Raw genomic sequence first — 26652 nt, forward strand, 5'->3', positions numbered from 1 at the left:
CTAGTTTGTGCCAGAAGAAATGATCAGATCGAGATGATGTGATGGTCAATTTTCAAAACCATAAAACAAAATTTATGAAGTCTAAAGCACAGTACATTCAAACCATAATGTTACTCCCTTCCATTACCTTGTTATTTCTAATGCTAATAACAACTTCAAATTCATTACTATTAGACACCATAACTGTGCATCAAAACTTCACTGACGGGGACACAATTATGTCTTCGAATGAAAGGTATGAGCTAGGTTTCTTTAGCCTTGGCGGTTCAAAAAACCGATATCTGGGGATATGGTTTAAGAAAACGACACCTTTTACAGTTATATGGGTTGCTAACAGGGCGACTCCACTTAAGGATCGCTTTGGAATGGTTAAACTAGGCAACCTAGGAAACATGTCTCTTGTCGATGGGGGTGGCACGGTCGTTTGGTCATCCAACTCTTCGGCATCACGTACTATTATTAAACCAATAGCAAAGCTCTGGAGTAGTGGAAATCTGGTAATAATGGATGAAGATAGTCGTGATGAGAAAAATAATATATGGCAAAGTTTTGATTACCCTGGGGATACTATCGTGTCAGGAATGAAATTGGGCAAAAATTTTGTAACAGGTAGAGAAATATATTTGACATCTTGGAAAAATCGAGATGATCCATCCCCAGGTGGTTATGCAGTAAGATGGGTAATGGTTAAGGATAAATATCCGCAAGGATACCTATGGAAAAATTCTGTAAAATTGACAAGGTTCGGGCCATATAATGGTGAGGAGTTTTCTGGCTCAACACACTATAAAAGTAACACCAAAGATATCATGGTTCTCAATCAGGAGGATATGTATATCCAGTTCATGCAAAATAGCACCGTATTCGCTATAATGTATAAACTTACTCTTGATGGCAAGGTTAACATTTCACATCTACTTATATACAATCATCAATGGATACATGATATGGTATTGCCTAAAGATAAGTGTGATGAATATGGACTGTGTGGCCCATATGAAAATTGTGTTTCTTTAACTCCTCCTTATTGTGAATGCTTGAAAGGGTTTCAACAAACTGAATCAAGTTCTGATAACAGGACAAGGAGATGCCAACGAAGTAGACCTTTGGATTGTGGGCCTAGAGAGGAATTTATCAAGTTTTCAATGATGAAATTGCCGGATACTCAGAACGCTGTCTATAATAACAGCATGAGCCTCCAAGAGTGTGAGTTGGCTTGCAAAAATAATTGCTCTTGCACCGCCTATGCAAATCCAAACATCACCGAAGGTGCAGTTGGTTGCTTGCTATGGTTTGGTGATTTGATTGATATTCGAGTGTACAAAGAAACTGGGCTAGATTTTTATGTTAAACTGGCGGCCTCTGAACTACTATGTATGTCAATATACTTAACCAATATTATATGTTTCACCTCTTGTTGATGATTGATTTCATAAATTTTATTAGGTTTTAAAAGCTTAATCTATTTCGGGCTAATAGCCTAATATAATAAATTTTAAAGCACAGTGGCCACCAGCCGCCACTTATTAGAGGGGATCTTGGTTCGAGTCTTGTCAAAGACAAACTTGAGATAATCTGGTGATTGTTAAGTGATTAAGATTCACCTGGACACAAGCCTAGCTGGGGAATTAGTGGGTACCAAATGGTACATGGGATCGGGGGTTCCTATCGAATTATCTTTTTTGTTTTTTTTAGTATGATAAATTTTACAATCTAAAAGGGTAGGAGTTTTATGTTTTTTGTATCAAAGATGTATCGTATATTGTTGTGCTACCACCATGGATCACCATATAAGTTTGAGAATGTTTAACATTTTGAAATATATCTTGTAGATACCAATTCCAAGTTCCACATAACGAAACGTGTGATCATTGTTACTTTGTGGATATCTGCTGCTTTGGCTGGCCTAATATTCGGAGTATACATTTGGACTAGGAGGGCGAAGAGATCAGATGTGGAAACAGAAGGCAAGTAACCGACGTCAATACTCTAGTTTCTTTTTCTTTTTTTTTTACTCTGAATATTTATCATATGCTATTACTTCATCATACCAATTCTAACTAATATAATCATACCCTTGCACCAAGTCAGAGCAAAATACACCATCTATTAAACAAACACCCATATCACTACCATCCAGTATACGCCTTTGACACTAAATTTCCCAATAGTAGATATCTATCTGTGCTCGATTCATATAAATTAAAATGTATACTCGTGTTTTTTTTTTTCTCAAATAAGCTCTGTTTCAACTTCTGATTTCATAGGTAGGCCAAACACAGTCCTTGATAAAGATAACAATTCTAGCAGCAAAAAGGAAAATATCGAGCTGCCATTATTTAGCTTATCCCAAATTTACAGGGCTACCAATAATTTCTCTATCGAAAACAAGCTTGGAGAAGGTGGATTTGGTCCAGTTTACAAGGTAACTTTTTATGCAAATGATAAGTCTATATATTAACGGTTTGTTCCATTTGCTCTAGTAACCAAATTTTACATTTGTTAGAAAAGTAACCAAATATTACACTTGGTCCATTTGATCACGTTAAAAAGTTAATCTTAACCAAACCAAAAAAACAAATTTACTGTTAAGTTTTCGATGATCATATATTAAACTATTCATAGCAATGTACCCAATATATCACATATATCATGAGACAGCTGAGATGTCAATGGGGTTCGTGACCCACCGGTAAAGTTTTTGACCTTAGCCGACTTTGAGCCTCAATTTCTACATTTGTGAGGGTAGATTATTAGGGGGGGTTTTCAGAAATTCTGGTGTAGTTTAGGAGTAGAAATAGAATAGTGTTCCGTTCTATTCTTCTAAGAAAAAAGACAGGTGAGATCATATGTATATATCCTCCAAAGATAAATAGTCCAAAACCCGCTTAATCTAACCCATATAGTCTGTGATCCATATATGATGTAGCTTGACAAAATATCACTGCTGCTGTTTATATACTTATCCACCTTAACAAGTTATACAATTGTTATTCAATCCACCACATTAACCATTCATGTATTCTAAGAATTTATATTCAACAACAATGTATTTGATAATAATAACATTATCTACAGGGTATGCTAGAAGGACAAGAGGTTGCTGTGAAGCGACTTTCGACGTCCTCTCGACAAGGAGTTGACGAATTTGTGAATGAAGTTATATGCATTGCTAAACTTCAACATCGGAATCTTGTGAAGCTCTTTGGATATTGCAATGAAGAAAACGAGACAATTTTAATATATGAATACATGCCTAATAGAAGTCTAGACAGCTTTATATTTGGTTGGCTCTCTTCCAATAATCCTACAACTACAAAACTGATTTATAGAAATGCATAATATACTAAAGTGTTGCAAACTAAACAGATGATACAAGGAAGTCAGAACTTGATTGGTCACAACGCTTCCACATAATTTATGGAATTGCCCGAGGTCTTCTTTATCTTCATCAAGATTCTAGGCTTAGAGTAATACACAGGGATTTGAAAGCAGGCAACATTTTACTCGATCATCAGATGCGTCCAAAGATATCAGATTTTGGTTTGGCTAGAATGTTTAGAGAACATGAGAATGAAGCAAATACGAAGAGAGTGGTGGGAACTTTGTAAGAACTAACCTATGAACCTAATTTAATTTGAGATTTTTAGCATTATTTGTTCCATTTGTCTGTTTTGTGTGTTCATTACCTAATAAACTTCTGCTCAGGGGCTACATATCACCGGAGTATGCAGTGACTGGTCAATTCTCGATAAAGTCAGATATTTTCAGTTTTGGAGTTATAATCCTGGAGATCGTGAGCGGGCAGAAAAATAGATGTTTTGTTGATGAAGATCGTCAACCTGATAGCCTAGTTTGCCACGTAAGTATATATATTGACTTGTGATTCTTACACCAACCAAATTACTTTCATACACCAACCAAATTCTTCAATCTCGACTCAATAAAATTAATTATGCTCAATAGCTCAACTATGAGCTTGGCTAAAAAGGTAAAAAGTTCCATAACATACATACACCATAAGTATGGTCTTAAGTGTAAAATGGATCAACTTGGGCTTTCAAGCTTACTCAGCTCGATTACCACGTGATCTGACTCAGCTTACTGACCTATGGACTTTAACTACTTTAGAACGTTGTCATCACCAAATCTATACTCCTTTACAAAACAAACTCTCCTTCCTGTCCTTAATTTTTAGAACCCGAAATGATACATTACCCTTTATCTTAATACATTTTTAAATCTGTTTTATAGGCTGTGACTAAAATACTCTTAAAAAAATTCAACTTCTATCTCTCACTCACGCAGAAACACATAGCCGAAACCCTAACTCAAAAATCGTCCCCTCCTCCACCCTTTCATATCCCATGCAACAATTAATCACATAACCACACCATCACCATCGCCGTTACCGCAGCTGCATTGCGCGGACACCAATCTAGTACAATTACATTAAGACTGAACAATTCTAAATATCATAGATAATCCAACAAAATCCTTTCACCAATCTAGTACAATTATATATATTAATGGCTACCACAACTAAGAGAAAAAAATAATTTTAACTATTGATCTAAATCATTGAAATTCATAATCAAAACAATTTTAACCCTTAAAATTAAAAGTCAACTTTGTTATTTTATATATGGTAACCATTTAAATACTATTTAATCTACACTTTTTGAATCATGTATACTATATACAAATAAGTTACTTACCTATGTACAATTAGCAAATTCTTATGTTTTATATTTTTATATAGAACGACACGTACAAATTACCAACGGATTGAAAATATTTTGAAGTTCAACATTTTAGAGTGAGTCGAGCACTTTAAAATATTGCAAACAACCTTAATGTCTGATATGTATGGTGAACATTTGAGTTTCATGCTAACCGATAGATTATATGTATTATACGAGTGGTGTACCCTTACAATGCAGCGGTGGTGGTAGCGATGGGTGGTGGTGATGGTAACGTGTGGTTACTAATGTAAAAGTAATTGATGTAAAATGAGGTAGTGTATTTATTTTAAGGATTAAAGTAAAAGAATGTATATTGTAAATAAATTTCATTAAGAATACTATAGATCTATACCCGGTCGGTGACAGGGTCAACCCACCAACCCATATGACCTGAAGTCAACCCGCCACTATCAATCCATCAAGTCATATGACTTGAAATCAATTCACCTATCCATTTAACCCGTTAACCCAATTTTTTTAGGTTGGTAGTTGAGTTTGGGTTTACGCCTTTACGGATTGACATATTTAGATTGAGATTTCAAATTCAATATTGATATCAGGTCGGGTTTGTGTTGGATATTATCAATCCGTCAACCCCAATTAATTATTTTATAATTATACTTATATTTGTTTTAGTTACTATTTTAAATAAAGTTATTTTCCCGTGCATAGAAATTTTAAAGTTGACAATTGGTGAAGTCAACCATTGTCACCCTCACCCGTTTTTCCTGAGTAAAAGTTTATAAGCATCATTTTTAAATCTAAGTTTAAGTCTTTTGACAAATATTCATCATTTTATGCATTTCACGATCCCAATGTACAATTAGTGCTCGGGTAACAAAAGAAACCAATATATGTATCACACATTGAAACTCGACCGAACCAGAAATTCGTCCTGAAATCGTCATAGATTTTTAACCCGCCAACCTAATTTTCTTGGATTGGGTCCGAGTTGGGATCTTAGTTTTTTAAGTCGACCTGTAAACCTGAACATTTAAATTTAATTTAGTTATTAATTAACGTCGACCTATATGACCCAAATCCAACTCATTTAACCTACAACCCCGCCAACGCACTTTACCCAAAAACAACTTAATTGACCTACCAACCCGTCAACCCACTTGACCAAAAAATCAACTCATTTGACCTAAAACAAACCCATTTGATCTATCAACCCACATGACCCAAAAAAACAAACTCATTGTAATTAATTAGGTTAACTCTGGTCAAGTATATATTTAGATTTTTGTCTCAAAAATTTTAGTGGTTGGTTCACAACTAACTTTGCGCCATAAATAATGTGTTATTCTATACTTCTATTATTTGCTTTAAAAAAAATATCTCCATTATTTTAAATGGTTATATTCTTTTATCATTTTATAATTATAGATTTATATTTAATTTAATTATTATTCTTTAAAAAGTTGTTATCATGATATTTTATTCATATATAGATAGATAGCCATCAGACAATTCCATAAATATATTGCACACCAAATTTCACTTCAACGTATATATATTAACCAGACATTACAACAAAATGGGTTATTTGTTCACACATATTTCTTCATACTTCATTAGAAGTGTGAAAAAATATGTTAATTTATTCACAATTTAAATTGTGCAGAAAAAGTTTATATTTAAAAGTGTGAATAAATTTCAAAAATCATAATTTCTACAAACTTATAAATGTATTAATAAAATGTTAACACTTAGAAGTGTGAACATTTGTCATTGATTTTTACACTTAGAAGTGTTAAAATTAATTTGTAACACCTAATTTTTTCACGCTCCTCTCGCATAAAGAAATTTACCACTCCTCTCGTGTAAAGAAATTTAATGTTACAAATTGACTTTTTACATTTCTAAATGTGAACATATAAAAATAAGTGTGAAAAAACTAAAAATTTTAAATTTTTTTCATATTTATAAATGTGAGTTCTTTATATACCTTTTTAAGTGTGGAAAAGTGAACAAATTTTTTCACGTTTTTTAAAGGTAAATGACGACAAATGACATATTTGTTGTAGTTAGTATTAAATTAGTATTTATTTAAATACAATCAAATTTTCCATATGTTTTAATTGGACTTTATATGAACTCTTTTTATTTCATAGCTAATAAGCAACATAATTTTGGATAACATAAATTTATTATGGATGCATTTTTTTTTAACGCCAACTTTATGCACCATAATTATCCACAATTTATTTCTTAATGACTAATTGGTTTTTTAATTATGATGAATGTCTTATTTATATAATTAACTATTAAAGTTGACTTTTAATTTTAATGGTGGAGATTAATTTCTTGGTTTATTTTCAATGGTTTAGATCAAAACATTGTTTACTTTTTTCTCTTTGTAGTGGTAGCCATATATATATATATATAATTTGAGATATCTCATGGTTCTTACCAAAAAATGGTTATCAAAATAAGAAAAATTATATATATATATGTTGTTTCTAACCTGGTCAACGACCGGGTATAGATCTAGTTACATTAAGACTGAACAATTCTAAATATCATAGATAATCCAACAAAATCCTTTCAATGTAAACATCATGAACTTCAAAAGGTCGGTAATATACATAAGCTTGGAAAGTTAGATTACAACTTGAGTCAAGCCATTCAAAATTGGAGCTCCCCTCGTTAAGTGTTTCGAGCTTAAACTTAAGTCTAGGATCGAGTAGGCACCATATTAGCAGGACGACTTCGTGGATTTTTGGTAGCGCACAAGTTTTAGCCAGACGTTGAGCGGATTGGTAGAGTTTCACTTCACCTATATAGCTCGGCAGAGACGGTACCAGAAAAAAATTCAATGTCATACTAAGGTAATTAAACATATTTATTAACACCACATAAGGTGTACATGTAACTTATATCTTCGGCAAGTTGTGAGGAAAATGACCTCACTGTATATAATAAGACGACATAACTAATATATCAAAACATCTTTTTAAATATGCAATAAATTAACACATTAATTTATGGTTCTCGGTTCTCTTATTTCTTATCGTTTTCATATGAACTGCTAACTCATGGACACTCCGCATTACACAATCGTCTCAAGAATCTTTTTACTTTAATTTGTTAGGCATGGAGACTTTACACTGAAAACAAGTCTCTCGATATAGTTGACAAATGTTTACGCAATTCCTGTTCTATTTTGGAAGTGATGCGATCAATACATGTTGGCCTATTGTGTGTGCAACATCGACCTGAAGATAGACCTGATGCACAGTCTGTGATTGATATGTTGGGTGGTGATGATGGTTCACTACCCTTTCCCCAAAAACCTGGTTTCTTCATTTATACATCTGAGATCACCTCCAACACAGTTCTTCCATCATTTAATGATTTAACATTAAGTCAAGTATATGGTAGATAATAATCTCAAGTATTGATCCGATTGATCATAGACGTGGTTTCTATTTGTTCGTTTGAAGCGGATTATTTCATATTGTCGTGTTGTATACTTATACTAAGTTAAAACCTGTGCGATGCGCGGCTCAATTATTTACAAATGATATTTGTTGTTTGGTTTGTAACATAATGTTAATTGTGGAAACTAGAACCTTGGAGTTGTTACTTGTTTCTCTCTATATAACTAAGAGAGAATAATTTTTTGATTAATTGGTAATTATGAGAGAATGTCATGTATGATATTTCATTATGTGTCATCCTTACAATAATTTCTTAATTTTAAACATTCTTTTAAAAAATTATTCTTTATCCTATCACTAATTAATAATAAAAAGTAAAAATAAAGCTATATATGTAGTAAAAATTATCTTTAAATCTTATCTTTCTATTCCCACCTAATTAAAAAAAAAAAATTCGGCCAACAATGATTTTTTAAATCTTTTAATTATTTAATTATATCTTCATATTCATCATTCCTATTAACATACTAATACTATTGAAAATATATAATGATTAATTTTTGTTTTTACTAATGTATTATATCTTATAATCTTATAATAATAGAAATATTTTTTAGATGTATCTTATAATCTTTAATCAAATATTTTAAATCATTTATGTTATAATTTAAATGTTCTCCATTATTATTCATAATATAATAATATAATACCTGTATAGATAATCTTATATTCTATTTATATAACTAATATAAGATATGTTTTTTTCAAGATGTTATTTTAGTTTTTGGTTATATTGGATTTTTAATGAGTTATCATTTTTTTTAATTTAAATTGCTATATTTATGTTGTCATGTATGATCTTAATCATCAGGTCTAATCATAATCCTAATTATTAATATTTATTTTTCAATTTTCTATATGAGTACAAAGATGTTTGTATACATTAAATTATGTTTCTTTTATTAATTCAACAATATATATATATATATAGAGAGAGAGAGGAGAGATCAAATGAAAAGGTATGTTAAGGAGAGAAGGGAGATAAGGGAGAGAAAGTCTTATTGGCCAATCAGAGTATGACACGACGCGTCTAAAAAAAATGCGCGGTAGCATTTTTATAAATAATTTGACTTCAAACCTAAGCTGACCAAATCCAAGATGACTCAGCCCAAGCTGACCCACCTTAACTTGACCAGCCCAAGCTGACCCAACCCAAGCTGACCTAACCGAACCCCAAGTTGACCCAACCGAACCCCAAGCTGACCAAAACTCGTAATCTGCATTTGTGTAGATTATGTGTAAATTGTGTCAAGCTAACCCAACCCCAAGCTGACCCAACCTGACCAGACCCCAAGCTGACCCAACCTGACCCAGACTCCAAGTTGACCCAACCTGACCCAGACCCCAAGCTGACCCGACCTTGGCCAAAGATGACCCAGACCCCAAACTGACCCAACCCCAAGCTGACCTAAACCTGACCAGACCCCAAGCTGACCCAACCCTAACCAAAGATGACCCAAACCCCAAACTGACCCTAGCTGACCTAAACCTGACCAAACCCCAAGCTGACCCAAACTGACCCAGACCCCAAGCTGACTGATGAAGCTGACCCAAACCAAGTTGATCTAACTCAAGCTGACCCAACCCAAGCTGACCAACCCACTGAGAGCCCAAGCTGACCAAGCTTCACAAAACTTTATTTTATTTACAAAATTGTCACCGCGCTTTTATTTAAAATTTTGATACATGTCGCGTGCTGATTGGCTAATAGGACCTTCTCTCTCTTATCTCCTTAACACACCTTCTTCCAGGATCCTCACCCTATAATATATATATATATATATATTTTACAATGAGATTGTTTATTATATTATGTTTATCTTTTGTAAAAGTATTTATTATATTATATTTAATAAATATATATTATACAATTTTTTATGATTTATAAATAGCTATACTACATATTTGACGTAGTTATTACCATTTAGGTGGGGTGGTAGAGACTCTTGTCTCTTGGAGTATAGTTCAAGTTTCAATCCTTAGCAATTGTGTAATTTAGTAGTGTATTATATTTGCCGTTCAAAAAAAAACATATTTGACGTATATTATTGATGTGTTAAATCGAGTTATAAAATTTATAAACACGAACTACTAGAAAACTGACTACAACACACTTGCGGGCAGTAAACCCATTCGCATGCAGTATAGTAAACCGGTAAATCCGGGGTCGAACACAAGGACTTTGAAAACAGTTGTTAACAATAAAATGATTCAAATTAAAGGGGGTTTTGTGGCCGAATTGTGACTTTGCAAAAGTTAGTAGAAAAAGTCAGTAATCCCCCAGGATTAATCGAAAAGATAATTTTGTTGTTGAATTTGAACAATAATTTAAAAGGAACACCTACTTGGATTAGCTTACATGCCAATCATCGGGTCTAAACATTACTTGCATTGGTTGAACGACTCAAAAGGTAGACAAGATGAACTCCCGTTATACTTGAAACTTTAACTGCTCGAAATATAATTATTGCTCCCGCACTTAATTTCTACTCAAAACAGTTAAGCATTAAGAACCTAAGTTGATTTTATGATTTAATCTTTTAAAAGTTTTCTCCCGAACTGCTTATTCGCCTAATCAGAATCCTCTATCATAGACGTTGACACACTCAAAATGAATTTAATTGTTTAAAAGCTTTATCTTGAGTTTCTCCTGAACTTCAACGACTTTAGGTTAATTATAGACCGATCAACCATTTCATAAATTAATTGATAATGACATAGATTTCTCTCGAACTTCTAATTACAATTATCAATCAATAAATATAAAAGATAAAAACAATATTTAAACCCAAATAAATGTGTATCTACGATTAAACATAAAACTCTTGTTCAACACTTGCAAGTAACATTAAAATAACCCTATGATATCCTTATTACCCATAATAAAAATTGTATAGTAATATAGACTTGTAATTAAGCAACTAATAATTATAAAATAAAAAGGGAAGAAGTCACGAGTTGATGATATCCGGATGATGTATTCCACTTTTGTTTTATGCGGCTGCTCTCAACCTCACGTTCCAAAAACTCTTCAAGCACCTCGAAATAGAATGCCAACCTAAAGCACCTCACTTTTAATTTTGAAGATAACTTTTTGCGGCTCACCTTCTCATTCTCAAAACCGACCTCTCGTACTAAATTGTCGATTGATAAAATAGATGATATTCAGCCCCCTTTTTACTTTCTGCTCACGTGAAGGCCATCCACCATTAGGCCACACCCTAAGCTTTATTAATCTTTCACTAGCCCATATACAACTTTAATAATATAAGCCCAAGTTTAATTAACTAATCAAGAGCCCATTTTTGCTCTTGATGTCATACGACCAAATAAAAAAACAAAGTGTGGACATTTGAGATTTGTCCCTGCAGCCGAGCTTGACAAATTGGTCATCCCAAGTCTTCTACTCGATATTTATGATGCGATGATGCATCACATTCTTCTTCTTACAAGCTTTAGTCCATTTTCTTCCGGATAAAACTCTTTATTTAGCACATTTCACTTCAAAACGCCATTTTCTCCACACATTATGCCCAAATACCTGTTAACATCTTGAAACACTAACAAATACCAAAAAGCATCGAAATATATACGCATATGTCCTATAATCAAGCATAAAATGGTCGAAAACATCGTGGGAAATATATATAATATTAGACACATCAATTATACATTCATAAACTATAACTTTATTGTTTCGTAATCGGATATATTTTAATATTATCATAAATTATGAATAATAATGTAGTAATTTTATTTTTTATTTATTTTATCAGTTAGTCTCGCACAACGTGCGAGTTTAATCTAGTTTATAAATTGTAATTTGTAATAATAATATCATTAATGGCGATATTTATGAACAGTAACTGTTCATAAGCACAATTAATATAATGTTTATCAATTTTAAAAAAAAATTGTTTTAGTTGGAGTGGTTGTGCCTCCTGCCTCTTTGAACCAACCCCTAGGTTCGATTCATGGCTCTTTTTTAATTAATCTTCATAAAATGTAAGTTATGAGGGTGGCTATGATTGCCACGTGTACTTTTTGAGATTAACGTGTCCTTTTTAGGTTTATAGGTAAAAGATACAATGTCATTACTATGTATCTCTCCCTTCCAAAAAATTAGGCGTCATGTCCTTCTTTGATTCCATGCGTTTGGATTGAAATTAAAAGTTTCATACAAACATTATTATCAGGTATGTTGTTTATCAATAACCCTAATTTTATTAAGGTTCCTTTTTTTGTGGATTTGGGGACAAATTTTTATATACTATGATTCTTTTAAAATATTAGTACAGTTAACATTATGTACACTAAATCGCGCTTTAATATTGAAAACTAAAAACTATCTACATAGAATTTATGCATTTTAATTTAAAAAGTTATTGTTCTGTTATTTGATTATATTATATGCTTCGTATTTCGCTATTCTTATAGTCCAATGTTGTTTCAGTATATTGAGAGCAAATTGTTAGTGGTTGAATTTGAGATATCGTTGACAATATTATGTGAAACATATTTTACGTTTTTTGTGGAATTGTCAATGTTCACCCATGTAAGTTATGTTCCACTGGTCGATAATTCCATTCATTGATTGTTTTATTGTCTCACTTCATTGTTAAGATCAATTATTTAGTGTTGATACGCTAACTCTATTGCCGAAGTAGGTATCCTTTACGCTAAAAGCTTCTCCAATTTCTACAAATACGTCTTTGCGGATCCCACTGTAAGTCATCACTTGAACTTTTAAATTAGCATTTTGCATTATAGATTCATGTTTCAAACTCTTTGGATACGACTTTCAATGAAGACGTTAACTTCTCTGCATGTAATTGTTTGTTTTGTTGTTCCTCTATTGACGGTTCATGCTACATCTCTTTGTTAAAGCTTTTAGATTTTCCTATATGTTTAAGCAGTTGAATATTCGAAGAGGTTAATTGCCTTTTGTTTCTATTAGAGATACACATGTTGCTGTCTCAAATTCTCAATAGTAGCTATGCAACCAAGGCCAATGTATAACAAAAAACGGCCCCCCCCAATCCTTGGAACGATGTAACAGCCCAACATCAACAAATGAGTACATTAGAATTAGGCTACCTTATTTTGAATGTGCTCGAGATTGTGAAACTATGATTCAGGCTATTTGCATACATGATTACATGATCACTATTGTCTTACATATACGGCAAGGATGTAAAACTAAAACACTTGCTCCTTATTCACTGTCCTTATATTTAATGTATCTAAAGTTGGCCATATTGTAATGTCGTTACCAGATTTATTAAAATGGAAGATGAAAGCTTGGCCTGATCACTTAAATCAGGAATCGTCAGAAAGCCAATATGTATTAGAGCCTTAAGAAGATGGAATCCGTGATTCCAGCCATGCATAACAACCTACGTTTTTGTTGACAAACTTGTAAGCACCAAACACGCCCCCAAAATTACAAAAGCATCTTAAAAATAGTCATTTTAGAGATTCGTTTGACTTATTTTATAATTATAATATATGTTTAAACACTGCCTCTTTTATCCATACGAACAACTCTGTATGTATTCGCTTCAGCAGGTGTTACTTAGGCAATATTCCAGAGATACCATACCACACTATTATTTCAACTTTGGCAATTATCAAAAATTGATAGATAAATGTGGTAATAAAGATGAAATTACAGGTGATAAGCTGCCCATATTAATCAATTTACTATTCTTTTTTTTAATGAGTTTACATTATTCTTTTTAACAACCATGATAAATTCTTATAGAAATCTTCATCAATAACCAAACAGATTACTGTGGGAGGCTACAAGGAAGAATAGAAGACAAAGTAGAAAAGACGACACTCCATTGGTTGCTTCACTCTGATACAGGTATCAACATACTAAATTCAGTCTATATTTCATACTACACATACTAAAGTAGTTTCCTCTCACCAACATAGCAGAGAGCCGGTTCAAGTAACCTTCTGGAATGAAGTAGCAGCAGACAAGAGCAGATTCGATAAAGAAGCCGTAGAAAATGTAGAAGAACCGTAGTCATAGCAGTTACCACAATGAGGGTCATCGGCTACTTAGGTAAGCTCTCACAAATAATTTACCCAATTGACACCCAAAAATAGGTTTAATAGTAAAAACATTAATATAGGCTGACTGAAATTTTTTTACCTATACTCTGAAAGGCAAACACTACAATCAGCAGGCAACACGTTCCTATTCCACAATCTGCAAATTTCAGAGATTGAAAACCTTCTAAACAGGTGATATTCTTAGGAAGAGGTTTGAGAATTTAGGTTATGGCTGCCTGGTTGTTGAATACTTTATTAATAATAATAGTCAGAGAATGACTTAAACTGAGTTAATACTTAACACGTTTCTTTTGACATTGAGCTGTTTGTTTCCATTTTCTTTGCACAAAAACCAAATAAGTTTCATGTATTTGGTTCAGCTTCAAATGATTTTATGCGTCTAAAGTCATACTAAATGAAAATGGCTACATTAAGGTAATGTTGACATTTTCTTTTCGACACTGAAACATGTACATTTACCTAGAACAAGACAGTCTTCTTTTTGGGAATGGCTATAACACAACATTTTGACTATATAGAGTTAATTATCTCCAAGTCGTTCTTAATGTCAATTATTATCATCTTAACTCTAAAGACGGCAAGACCCCTATAAAACCCACAGGTTATAAGATTGGTGGTTTGGGAGCTGTATAATAGATGTTATCCCCCCTCCCCCCTTCCCTTTTTTTTTTACAAGTTTTGTAGGTTTTATAGGGGCTATTGGAGATCTATTTGCCGGCTGCTTGAAGGTTGTTTGGATCTCATGCAGAAGACCAGCCGATCAAAAAGCCACCAAACCAAGGACTGCTACAAATATATATTAAGTGCCAAATCTTTTGTAAAAATATTCATGATCTATCACCTATAAAGGTCGTGGGGCTCTCTGTAGCTAAAACCGTGACACCGGCTGTAACTAACATCACATACTAACTTTTGTGAAAAAACTCATGGACATCTAATCGGATTTCAGTACATGTTACATTTACACTTCTTATATGCGATAAAACCATCGCCAACACAAATTAGCGCCGTGCGTTAACTTTCCAGTAAAGCATTATCTGTACAAATAAAACATATATCTTTGATCAACTAATATTCAAATGGAAACAAATTAAGGAATATTACCAGTCTTATGAAATTTATTTTTAATAATGTATGTAGGATTGTAATATCACCATTCATCTTCTATATATTATTTTTCATATTATATAAATATGTCGTAATAGCTTTATCTTTATATACATAGTAGAAGACAACTGAACTAATAGTTTATTTACCCATCATAACTTTCGATAAAAGTGAATATAAGGTTGTTTGACACATAAGCTTAGGTATCGAACCTGTAACAACCGTGATTCTTGACTCTTTGACCATATGTACAGTTTGACTAATTATCTAGTTAATTTATATATTAAGAACAATTTGGAGTTCAATTAGGTGCAATATGTTCATGAGGATCAATTCACCATTTAATTTGGGACTTATGTGCTAGTCGAAGTCATTAGTTAGTACTAATCGATTCTTACATTTTAGATGACAATTGATTTAACTTGTAAATGTAAATGGATCCTATCCATGGGTTATGTCCAACCCATGACCCACCCAAGATGACCCAACCCTTACACCCTCATCCACCAATCATTCATCCTATTCTCTCTCTGTTGAATGCACACACACAAACACAAACTCTCTCTTTCCCTCTCATTTAATTCTTATATCAATTATGGTTGTTGTTTTGGATTAATGGTTGGAACATCATCGTTGTCATCATAAATTCTTCATATAAAAAGTTGGGTCATCAAAAGTGCAAGAACAATCTCCTTTGGGTCAAAATTCGGGTTAAAGGAATTGTGGAACTTTTGGTAAGTAAATTCTACTCCATGACCTTCAATTCATATTATTAAATGTATTTCTAGTTGTGTCAAAACGTTTTCGGGTCATATCGGGCCAAAAGTCGAATTAAGGTTTGTCTAGGGTTTTGGTTTGGGCTGGAATGAATTGGATGTGATTTTGATGTTATAAGATGGATTTGTGGTATGGGTTACGTGTGGTTATGTGTAATGATGCTTAAGCATGCTCCAAAATAAGTTTCAAACTCTTGTACATCGATTTGGGGGTCATTTGGATGGTTTAACTAGGGTTTGGGGGTGTTTTGGGTCGAAATCTGCTGTTGCTGCTCGCTGGGTGTGCTCTGGACTGACTGCGACGCAGTCATGGAGACTGCTGCGCAGTGGGGCTGAGCTATTTGGACTGTGACACAGCAAAAGCATGATGCGAAGCAGTTAAAATTTCTGGACTTGAAACTGCGACTCATTTTTCTAGATGCGGCGCAGTGGGACACATCCAGCCCAAATACTTTCCTAGCTCCTCTTCTAACGTCCTAGGATCGTCCCGACCTTTCCAGAATGTCCTCTTATGACCTTTTTGGTGTCCGCTACATGACAAACGAGCCGTTCAAAGTCGAGTGTCATTTTTGGAACCAAATTCAAGACATTAACTAAAACTTTATGAATGTATAAATTTTGTTTGGGAACAGGGTGACCTTGGGCGACTTCAAATTGATTTCAAACTATTACATAACCTCTCTTGTGACCTTTTTGAGCCCCGGAAGTCTCTTAAAGCCATGAGACCTAACTAAGAACCTAGTTAAAGCTTCGTTTTAGTTAATAATGCACATATTGAAAACGTTATTAGGTTGAGGACGAGTGGAACACGTTGATCACTTATAATCTCATTTTAACTTGATATTATCCTCTTTTTCCGAGCGAGGTGAGTTTTCGTAGCCTCCCCTACTCTTTTAAGAGTCGGGCTGAAAAGTGTACGTCATGCATGATGATATTTGTGATGTACATGTTGTGTGACGGTTGAGTTGATATGCAATTATGTGATTAGTTGTATGGTTATTATATTTGTATATTGAGTTGTTTTAGGCTAGTTGTGTATATATGCAGGACGGTAATGCCTTTGAAAGGTTGGAGATGTGGTGGGAAGGCTACGGGTGACCCTATATATAAGCATCAAAGGCCTTTCAAAAGTAGTATCATACGAAGTATATATATACATGGTGTTTGTTTATGTGTGGACATTGATGGTCATGGATGAGTACATTACGTGCAATTGAGTACTACGAGTACATTACGTGCAATTGAATACAATGAGTACATTACGTGCAATTGAGATCAATGAGTACATTACGTGCAATTGAGTACTATGAGTACATTTCGTGCAATTGAGTACTATGAGTACCTTACGTGCAATTGAGAACAATGAGGTACATTACGTGCAATTGAGTACAATGGGGTTCATTACATGCAATTGAGTACAAGTGTGCGACTAGTAGACCATGTTTATGTTAATTATGTAATGGTTGACATTGGAACATGTTTTTATTCATTCTTTCCTACGAACTCATCAACCTAGAGTTGACATTGTTTAGTACACTTTTCAGGTAACCAAGAGAACCCAAGAGCTTGATGTGCTTGCTAGATGTTGGATTTGACTATGGATCTGTGATTCATTACCCGTTAATGGGACTTGCTTAGGATCATGAGCCATCTTTTGTAAACTTTTGATGGTTGTATGCTCCTTATGCTTTTTGTGACTTGTAACTAACCTGTTGGGTTCACGGAATCCTTTTAATTTCATATAGTTTCGTCCTACAGTAATTTCATCTTGTGTCATGCTTTTCGGTGCATTTCGAGCCTAGCTCGAGGTGTTACAGAACCCCTCACATACAAATTCATGGGGGCCTAGACATTTATTCATTAATCAAGAAATATTAAAAAAATTGTATGTGGGAGGTTCCACACCTAAGTTTAGGTGTCGGACAGCCTTATATTCACTTTTCTCATATATATATATAATAAAGATTTTTTTTATAAGTTTTTTTTATTAAAAGTCGGTCATGTTTTATTAAACAAATATTTTAAAAAATAGAAGATTAATAAGGAGATAGTATTAAGCTAAAGGAGGGGGATTAGGGGTGCCAAGTGTACCTCCAACCTCCTTTTTTAGTTATATTATAGATTATACTAAATACTTAATTTATACGTATTAAATTTTGTAGCTATCAACTTGATAAATATATTTGTTTAATTTTTTTACATTTAGTTAATTAAAAAATTCAACATATTTTATACCTTAAAAAAAATCTAATTTAAACCTATTAACCAATTAAACTCTTATAATTCTTATTTTTAACATGTCATAAACAATCCATGTATTTGACATGGACATAAATCTAGTAGAAGAATTAAATCATACAAAAATTATAACAAGTAAAATAAAATAAGTTAATACTAGTATCCAATCCCATGTTATAATTGAATATTTCTAAATTTAATGAATTATATTCATAAAAATAAAAGAAATATAAAAGCATATGTTGAATTCATATAACGGCAATAAAAAATCATTCATTAATAAAAAATGATTAATCATCCTAACTAAATAGCTTAAAAATTATCATAATCATAAGACAAAGACAAGTGGCAAAATCAAGTGATAAAATTAGAAAAAAGAATTAATGGAATCTACATTGTGGCGGTAGCTTGTCGGAAACCCAAAGTCTTTACTTGATCCAGGATATGTGATGTATATCGTATTCCATAGTGATCAATAAATCGACTAATAAGTCGTGTCATGGCAGTTTTAGGAGGATTCTTAATAATTTTTAGTAAGATCCATCATTTCCCTTCATTAATCATGGAGATGAATTAAAACTAACATAACGTTGGTCTAGTGGCTTGGACGTCGTTTGCTTTGTAACCGCACTATATATAGTGCATATATAAAGAGTATAATGTGTTGGTTTGGTGCCCCTCTTCATATATACATGATGTCATATACGGAATCGGAGTATATTGGTTGGTATATGAAGTCCGACGTTGGGGATGCCACCCCTCGCTTTTATGGCGAAATCCGGCGTTTAGAAGACCAGATTTTTTAGTCTTATAAATTTTTTCTGCCAAAATGCTATAAACAATAAAAGGTAAAGATGTAGTCCCATCCATAAAAAAAATTTCTTTGAACCCAAGACTTTTGAAAATACCCCCAATAAATGTCACGAGTCAGTCTCGACCCTAAGTGGATTCCATTATGTTTCTTTTCCTTGAAACATTCTAAAAGCTAAAATAAGTGACATTCAGCACATTTAACTTATGCAAGAAATACGAAATCTTTTACACTGTTTATCTTCAGAGGATACAAGTATCTACTATTGTGTTACCATCTTTGATTGTTTAATTAGTGTTTATGGTTTTGCAAAAGTTGTTACAGTAAAAAAATACAAGACTTGAAAATAGCATGATCATGTAACAAATTAAATTTATTAAGGGTAGTAGATGTATATAATGATGGTGTAATAGGAATATCTCTCCAAAGAGTTTCTATAATATAGATTTAGGAAAATATATATTCTTCTAAATATTAGCCTAAAATTCCTCCTAAAACTTTATAAATTTAACAAGTAAATTCCACTTAATCAATATGTTTTTGAGTATTTTTGAAGGCTTCTTGGTCTTTGCTCGGTAACCATTTTTCTTTGTCACTTGTCATGTCCTATTGAATTTCAAAAAGATGATATCTCTACCCATTTGTAAAAATAGTAATTAATCACTAATAATGTCATGTGTGACTTTTTAAGCGTCATGTCATATCATATTCTTTAAATTCTTAATGATTCTTTTTTTATCTCTTATAGTCTTATCTTACAAGTTACAAAAATTAGAGAGAATGGATGGATTACACTTGTCATATGATAAGGATTTTAAGTTGATTATTAGGTTGATCTTAAAGTTGATATATCATTGCTCTATTTAATAATATTAAGCTTGAGACTTAGTGTAGGATTGATTTCAAGCTCGGTGTGTGAAAAGCTGAAATCTTTGTTTAATGGCAATTATTGAGTTTCAGAGAGAAAGTTAGAAGTTGAATGTGAAATGACTGCAAAAAGTTTATAATATACTATTTCCATTCTATATTAATTGTCCTATTTTGACTTTTTGAGTCTTTTTCTTTCAACTTTGGCTGTAAATATTTTTGTTTGTGTTGTATAACACTTGATATAACATATATAAATTTATTAAGTTTTAACTATATTTTTTATTGAAATAACTTTAATTGACTAATATATAATACAAACAAAGATATTTACAGTCAAAGTCAGAATAAAAGGACTTTATCAGTCAAAATAAGACAATTAAACAAAAATATTTACGGTCAGAGAAGTATATACTGGATTAATATTTAAATCTAATGTGTACTAGTAAACCAAACTCTACAATGGAACAAAAGATTTATAAATTATCATCACTACTTTGTTTCCAACATTCTTTCTCAATTGTGCATGATTTACCATCTTTTGGAATTCGATGTCTTGAATTTTGATTTTGACACTTGACTGTGAATAAGTTTTAGATCTTAAATTCTTGAAAGTATTCTTAGATCCCTCCTTATAGGGATGTCGGACACACGTTGGACGTCGGTGAGGTGTTAGACCCTATAAGCATCGGCGCATCTAAGGCCGACGTCCGAGCGTTTGTTCTTTGTCTAGACGCAGCATCGAAGTTGATTAGTGGCTGCGAGAGCGTTTATTGGCTACGAAAAATAAAAAAGAAAAACAAAAAAATGGGTTGAGCGGAAAAGATGGTTTTAATTTGGGTCCGAGGGGTTTGTTCCTTTTATGTGTGTGCAGGTATATATGTGTAGATATAGGTATATATATATATATTATATATAATATAAAGAAGAAGAAGAAGACAGCGTAGTAGCGTACATAGATATATAATTTAATATTAACTTTCTTTTTAACCCCTGAACTCTAAGATATTTACAAAATAATTATTATAGATTTAAAAGTTTACTTTTAAACCCTCAAACTCTATATAAATTTTGTTTAAAAAATTGTATAATATTTGTTATTATTATTAATGAAAGTATTGCTTAATTTGTTTATTAATTTATTTTAATTTTGTGTTAAAAGAGAAAATAATAAAATATTGAAAGAATAGGAGAAGAATATGGGGTTATAAGGAGTAGGGTGTTTTAGGAGATAGAAAAGCTGACGTGCCAAGAAGAATAGTGGAAGAATAGAAGAAGAAGTGGGGGTTATAAGGAGAGGTCTTATAGATAAATCATGAGGGATTGAGTTTTAGTCATTTCTTTTTTATTCTTGTCAATATCATCAAACTTTTTTCTCTTGACTCTATTTACTTCCCAAAGAAATTCATTTGATGTTAATTCATTTGCACATGAGCGTAAGATTCTTTCCAAAATACCCTTATTACCCCTCCAGGGCTGAATTGAAGGGGTCTATTCAAAGAGTTTTGATAGATTCCCACTCGCTTACCTTTTCTCATATTGAAAAACATACTTCCCATCGATATATGCATGATGGTGTCAAAAGATGGCATAGGGAGGTGAAGTACATGATAGAGAATGGTTGATAAATTATTAAGTAATAGCTTATGTTAATTAAATGGAAAATGCTAAATGAAGTCCTCATATGGCTTCAATTAATGTATACAAAATAATTATAGATTTTCATATTAAAACTCACCCTTGAGTTTTATGGTAAGTATTTAACTATTTAATGCATCTTAATGAAAGTCATTATTGGGCTTCTTTTAGCAAAACCCTAATCAAATAATACATATTTTCATTAAAATTTTAATGGATGATGATGTCCTTCATTTGTATGTATATAAAGTCTTTATATTTATTAAAACGTTTATTTAGTATTTGCAACAGATTTGATGTATGTATTATGTGAAGACATGACAATTTGGAGTTAAAGCTACGTTTTGATAGACACAATATTGTTCTTTTGGTTTCATACGAATTTTACTTCATTCGAGTCTTAGAAATTTTAAAACAAGTCGAACTTCTTTGTTGATTATTTGACCAAGCACCTAGCCACCTTTGCAACTCACATCCACATTTCTAATAATTGTTATCTTGATGAATTATCGATGACTCACATAATAAAAGAGAAGACCTTCCATCCTCCCAGCCATATCCACATTCCCAATATGTTGCACTACCCCATTTAATTTCAAGTGTTTTCTTTGACTGTTGACCGCAAGCCATTTGCATACCGCACGATGTCACGATCTATTTGATTTGAATACTTATGTTGAGTAGCCAATAGCATGCTCACACATAGCCACCATGCCCCATTTTTCCTGGTATAATTTTGTACTTTGTAGTCCGGGCAAAATAAATATAGGACTAGAGGAGACATATTATTATTCCAACGCAGTATATTGGGCTGTCATACTTTAATGGATTGGAGATTCTCATTTTGGCTGGGGAAACAACACACGCATGAGCCCATTTCTTTGTGTTGTTTTATGGAGTGGCTGGCTGGGATGATAAAGAAAAAGCCCAAAACCTGTTAATTACTTATGTAGTGTCGTCTCCGAAAATGTAGAAAGAATTCGAGACCTGGCTCGAAAATCAAATGTGGGCCTCTAAGGAATTATTACGACCATAAATGTTTACGAAAATAAAAAGAAAATTTGACACACACATATATATATAATATATCATGTCGTTTTTTTTACATTGTTTGAAGCAAAGTTGTTGGGGAAGATGATGATGTTTTTGGATAAACTTATCCAAATCCTTAGTTTGAGACTTTGTAAACTCTTTTTCTACATTTTCTCATTTTGTCGTTTTTGACCACGGGTAAGTAATTTCTGACATACCTATACTTTAACATTGATAATATTTATTTTACTAAAAATAAAAGAAAAGTGTATAAGAAATTTAATCATTCAAGAATGCATCCTTATAATATACAATGATATTGGTGTCAAAAAAATATCGTTTAGTAGACATTCAAGAATAAAAAGTTGGAAATGGATATACGTATTTTAAATTAAAAGGAATTATTTTTATTTGTTAATGCAAATTGTGGTTAAACTTTGGCAAAGTCAGAATCTATCATACCGGAATAAGTAGTGTTTCATCATTTTATTTTATCTTCAAAAGTCCACATAGCATGTATAGATTTTATCTTCAAAAGTCCACATAGCATAGCATGTATATGTAAAGAAATTATGGGCCCTTAAAAGATGGTGGGCTTAAAAGATTGTGGGTCTGGCTTACTTACACCCAATCCTCCACCTCATAGCCGGCCGTGTACTTATGTATTGTTTTGTTTTGGTAATGGTGGATCGATGGAAGGGAGACAAAATATAATTGTTTTAGAACAGGCTGGTCGCCGGGTTCCGGGTTTTGCCAATTCAGGTCGGGTTTTAATCCATGCTCATACTAGTCGGATCAGACATGAAAAACTGGCCTCCAAAATTATACATATGTAAATAAGCTTTCGAGAGAGATCATCCTTAAAGTGAGAACATCGCTAGAACACTCAAAACTTTATTTTTACGCATTATAAGTTATTAAAACTAAAATAGTGTCTATCTATTATTATTATTTAAGTGTTTAACAACACATTTATTTGTCATAATTGACAAAAGTAATTTTTTAATTTTTGCATCCATTTTAATGAACATGTATCAAAGATGAATGCACAAAACAAAAAGTGTGAATTTTTGGATATTGACGGATCAATGTGTTGTTAAACGCTTTAATAATGATTATTAGTGATATGCTAAGTTACTCCATATTAAGACAAATTAGCCCTATTTTAAGCAAATCAAGCATTTCTTAAAATATTCTCACACATACAATCATGTCTCTCTTTCTCTCACACACACATCAACACCACCACCGTCCATCATCACCATCCGCCCCACCGCCGCCACCACCACCAACACTGTCACCATCACTAATCGTCGTCGTCGCCGTCACCGCCGCCGTTGTCATTACATTGGCGTTGCCGTCATTACATCGCCACCTCCACACGCCAGCACGACCCGTCTTCGTCACCATCACTACCATCATTACACTGCCGCATCGCGTGGGTACCCTTTTAGTATATATATATATATATAGGGTGGGTTTCCTGTACGAACATGCTTAGAATAAGAAATCGAACATAGTTAAATTTCTGATCAAATAACACATATCAAATTTTTCAGCTTTTAATTATCTTTAATTTGACACCAATATCATTGTATATTAAGGATGCATTTGTGCATCCATTTTTCTAGTTCATATAAGATGGATGCAAAAGTTCAAAAATAATTGCCTGAAATGAAACAACCAGAGCACGATTCAAAAAAATTAAAAAAAAAAAAAAAGAATATTCACATATAACTAAATTAAAAGGATGCATAGGAAAAAAAACTTGCACCTCCTGTTAAAAATCTTATAAACTCTTGAAGTAAAATAAAATTGGATGCATTGTTATTTGAATAAATGGATGCTATAATTGTTATTGACTAAATGGATGTTATAATTGTCTTTGTATAAATGGATGCATGAAAAGTTGGATGCGTGGTTGTTGAATAAAATTGGATGTACTGTCTTTGTATAAATGGATGCACAAAAAGTTTGAATAAAATTGGATGCATCATTATTCATCAGATAGTGGGTATAGAAAAACCTTTGATCACATAGTGATAAGAAATTGATGGTGGCCATGGATGATAAAATTACTTTTAGTTGGATATAGAGAATCTGATAGTGAAGAAGACATGGATGAATACTATTTGTTTTTTAGGAATTGTTGCAGAAAAAGAAGACATGGATGAATAGTATTTGTTTTTTTTGGGGGGAATTGTTGGTTATGAAGCAGAAAAATAATTTGCTGGAAAAGGGAACGCGGGGATACAGAGATATACCAAGAGGGTGGGGTCAAAAAGTTTAAATGCCATCTATGCCCTTTTTATAATTATTTAAATAAATAAAAAAGCCTTAAAAAGTTACAACCGTTGATTGATAAAATAAACGATCTATATTTGTTCTAATCTATTCTTATTTTAATATTATTTGTATTTGATGGTAACCTTTTATATATATATATATATATATATATATATATATTATTTGATATTTTATATATATATAATGGACTTCATTACATAAACTACCACGTCTAATGACATTTTATGAGTTTGAATGTTTTTACACGAATATTTGTATTGTATAATGTACTACTACCCGAGTATGCATAGTACATGTAATGAATTTTCATTACATTAGCTACCATGTCCAATGACATATTGTGAGTTTGCATGTCTTTAGTTGATCCAATACATCAAATAATCATGATTTGATTATTGGTCGAAGTATCAATCAAAAATAAATCTAAATACCTTATACTAGATAGGGTAAGTGGATATCGTTCCTGTGACATCTGTCACCAAAACCGGTACTTTATTATAGCCTTTAACTTAAATTCCAAATTTCTTGACTAGTCAATGTGCCTATATAGTATAACAAGTGTAGAATTTTGGTGAATAAAATCAATAATATTCAAAGTAATTTTTATAATCAATACAAGTAGTAAAATAGAAATAATAATAAGATTATACATCAAAAATGGTGGAGTATAACATTTAGGGGGAGAGGGGGACGACCAAAAGAAAAAAAAAAGAGAAGTTGTATTTCTATTAGAACTCTTGTTAAATTATATATTAATATATCCTAATTACATTCAAACTCTAAAACACTTATCCTTATAATAAATATAAGTAAATACCTAAACAAAAAAAAACTATTTTTCTCCTTCTTCTCTTTTCTTGCGTCCACCCAGAGAGAAAAAAAAAGAGGGAAACTCTCAGGATCAAAGCTATAATTTTTTTGGTAAGCTTAATTTTAATTCTTATGAATCTTGATTTAAATTACAATTAATAATAAAATTCTTAAAGATTATATTCTATTCTTTTTCAAGGTATCTAAGAAGGAAATCATCAATCTTGGGGTAAATCACTTGTCTTCTCTTTTCATATAATATATGTATATACATATATATATATATGTATATATATAAGCATATCTTTTTATTTATTAATCTTTATTTATAATTAACCTATGTTGATGAATATATATATATATATATATATATATATATATATATATTATGGCAAAATTTATAATAATGAATGAAAGGTGTTTTTTTAGGGTTAAGTCAAAAACTTGAAGTATAAATCATATTAATGTTAAAAGTTTAAGTATTTAATGTAGCATAATAATTAATGTAACTAAAGAAATCCAATTATGAAGGCATGGAAATCATAATAACAGATGTAAATAGGTGTTGGAAAGATTTAAAAGTTTATCTATAAATATTTAGTTGTAATAGTCTTTATAACAGTAAGTTGAGTTATTTCAGAATCTGGACACGCTACTACAAAAAGTGGCTTTTTACACGGTTAAAAAGTGGCTTTTTACACGGTTTCTCTTCCGTGTAAAAGAGTAGTGTAACTGATTCTTACCCCTTTTGACACAATTTTTTAACCGTGTCAAATGGTTACTTTTGTACA

The 26652-nt window shown here is 32.2% G+C and overlaps 1 protein-coding gene and 1 long non-coding RNA gene across 2 annotated transcripts; both read left to right on the forward strand.

Moving 5' to 3' along the window:
- Positions 1-218: 218 nt before the first annotated feature.
- On the forward strand, positions 219-8322 carry LOC122587805 (G-type lectin S-receptor-like serine/threonine-protein kinase At4g27290). The gene is made up of 7 exons (XM_043759972.1): positions 219-1374; positions 1833-1967; positions 2268-2425; positions 3079-3286; positions 3370-3607; positions 3709-3862; positions 7843-8322. The coding sequence occupies exons 1-7, from the start codon at positions 219-221 to the stop codon at positions 8134-8136; spliced, it is 2343 nt and encodes a 780-aa protein (XP_043615907.1). The 3' UTR covers positions 8137-8322.
- A 5859-nt stretch (positions 8323-14181) lies between these two features.
- LOC122578055 lies at positions 14182-15166 on the forward strand. The gene is made up of 3 exons (XR_006320472.1): positions 14182-14264; positions 14369-14446; positions 14969-15166. It is a non-coding gene; the product is annotated as an uncharacterized LOC122578055 (long non-coding RNA).
- Positions 15167-26652: the final 11486 nt, after the last annotated feature.

Source organism: Erigeron canadensis, chromosome 1 (assembly GCF_010389155.1).
Source record: "Erigeron canadensis isolate Cc75 chromosome 1, C_canadensis_v1, whole genome shotgun sequence".
Classification (NCBI taxonomy): Eukaryota; Viridiplantae; Streptophyta; class Magnoliopsida; order Asterales; family Asteraceae; genus Erigeron; species Erigeron canadensis.

What these genes read in the sequence shown, in the direction of transcription:
- LOC122587805 (XM_043759972.1), top strand. Translation starts at nt 219, where the DNA reads ATGTCTTCGAATGAAAGGTATGAGCTAGGTTTCTTTAGCCTTGGCGGT. An exon ending in GGCGGCCTCTGAACTACTAT is followed by an intron (nt 1,375 to 1,832) that starts GTATGTCAATAT and finishes TATATCTTGTAG; the next exon opens with ATACCAATTCCAAGTTCCAC. An exon ending in TCTAGACAGCTTTATATTTG is followed by an intron (nt 3,287 to 3,369) that starts GTTGGCTCTCTT and finishes CAAACTAAACAG; the next exon opens with ATGATACAAGGAAGTCAGAA.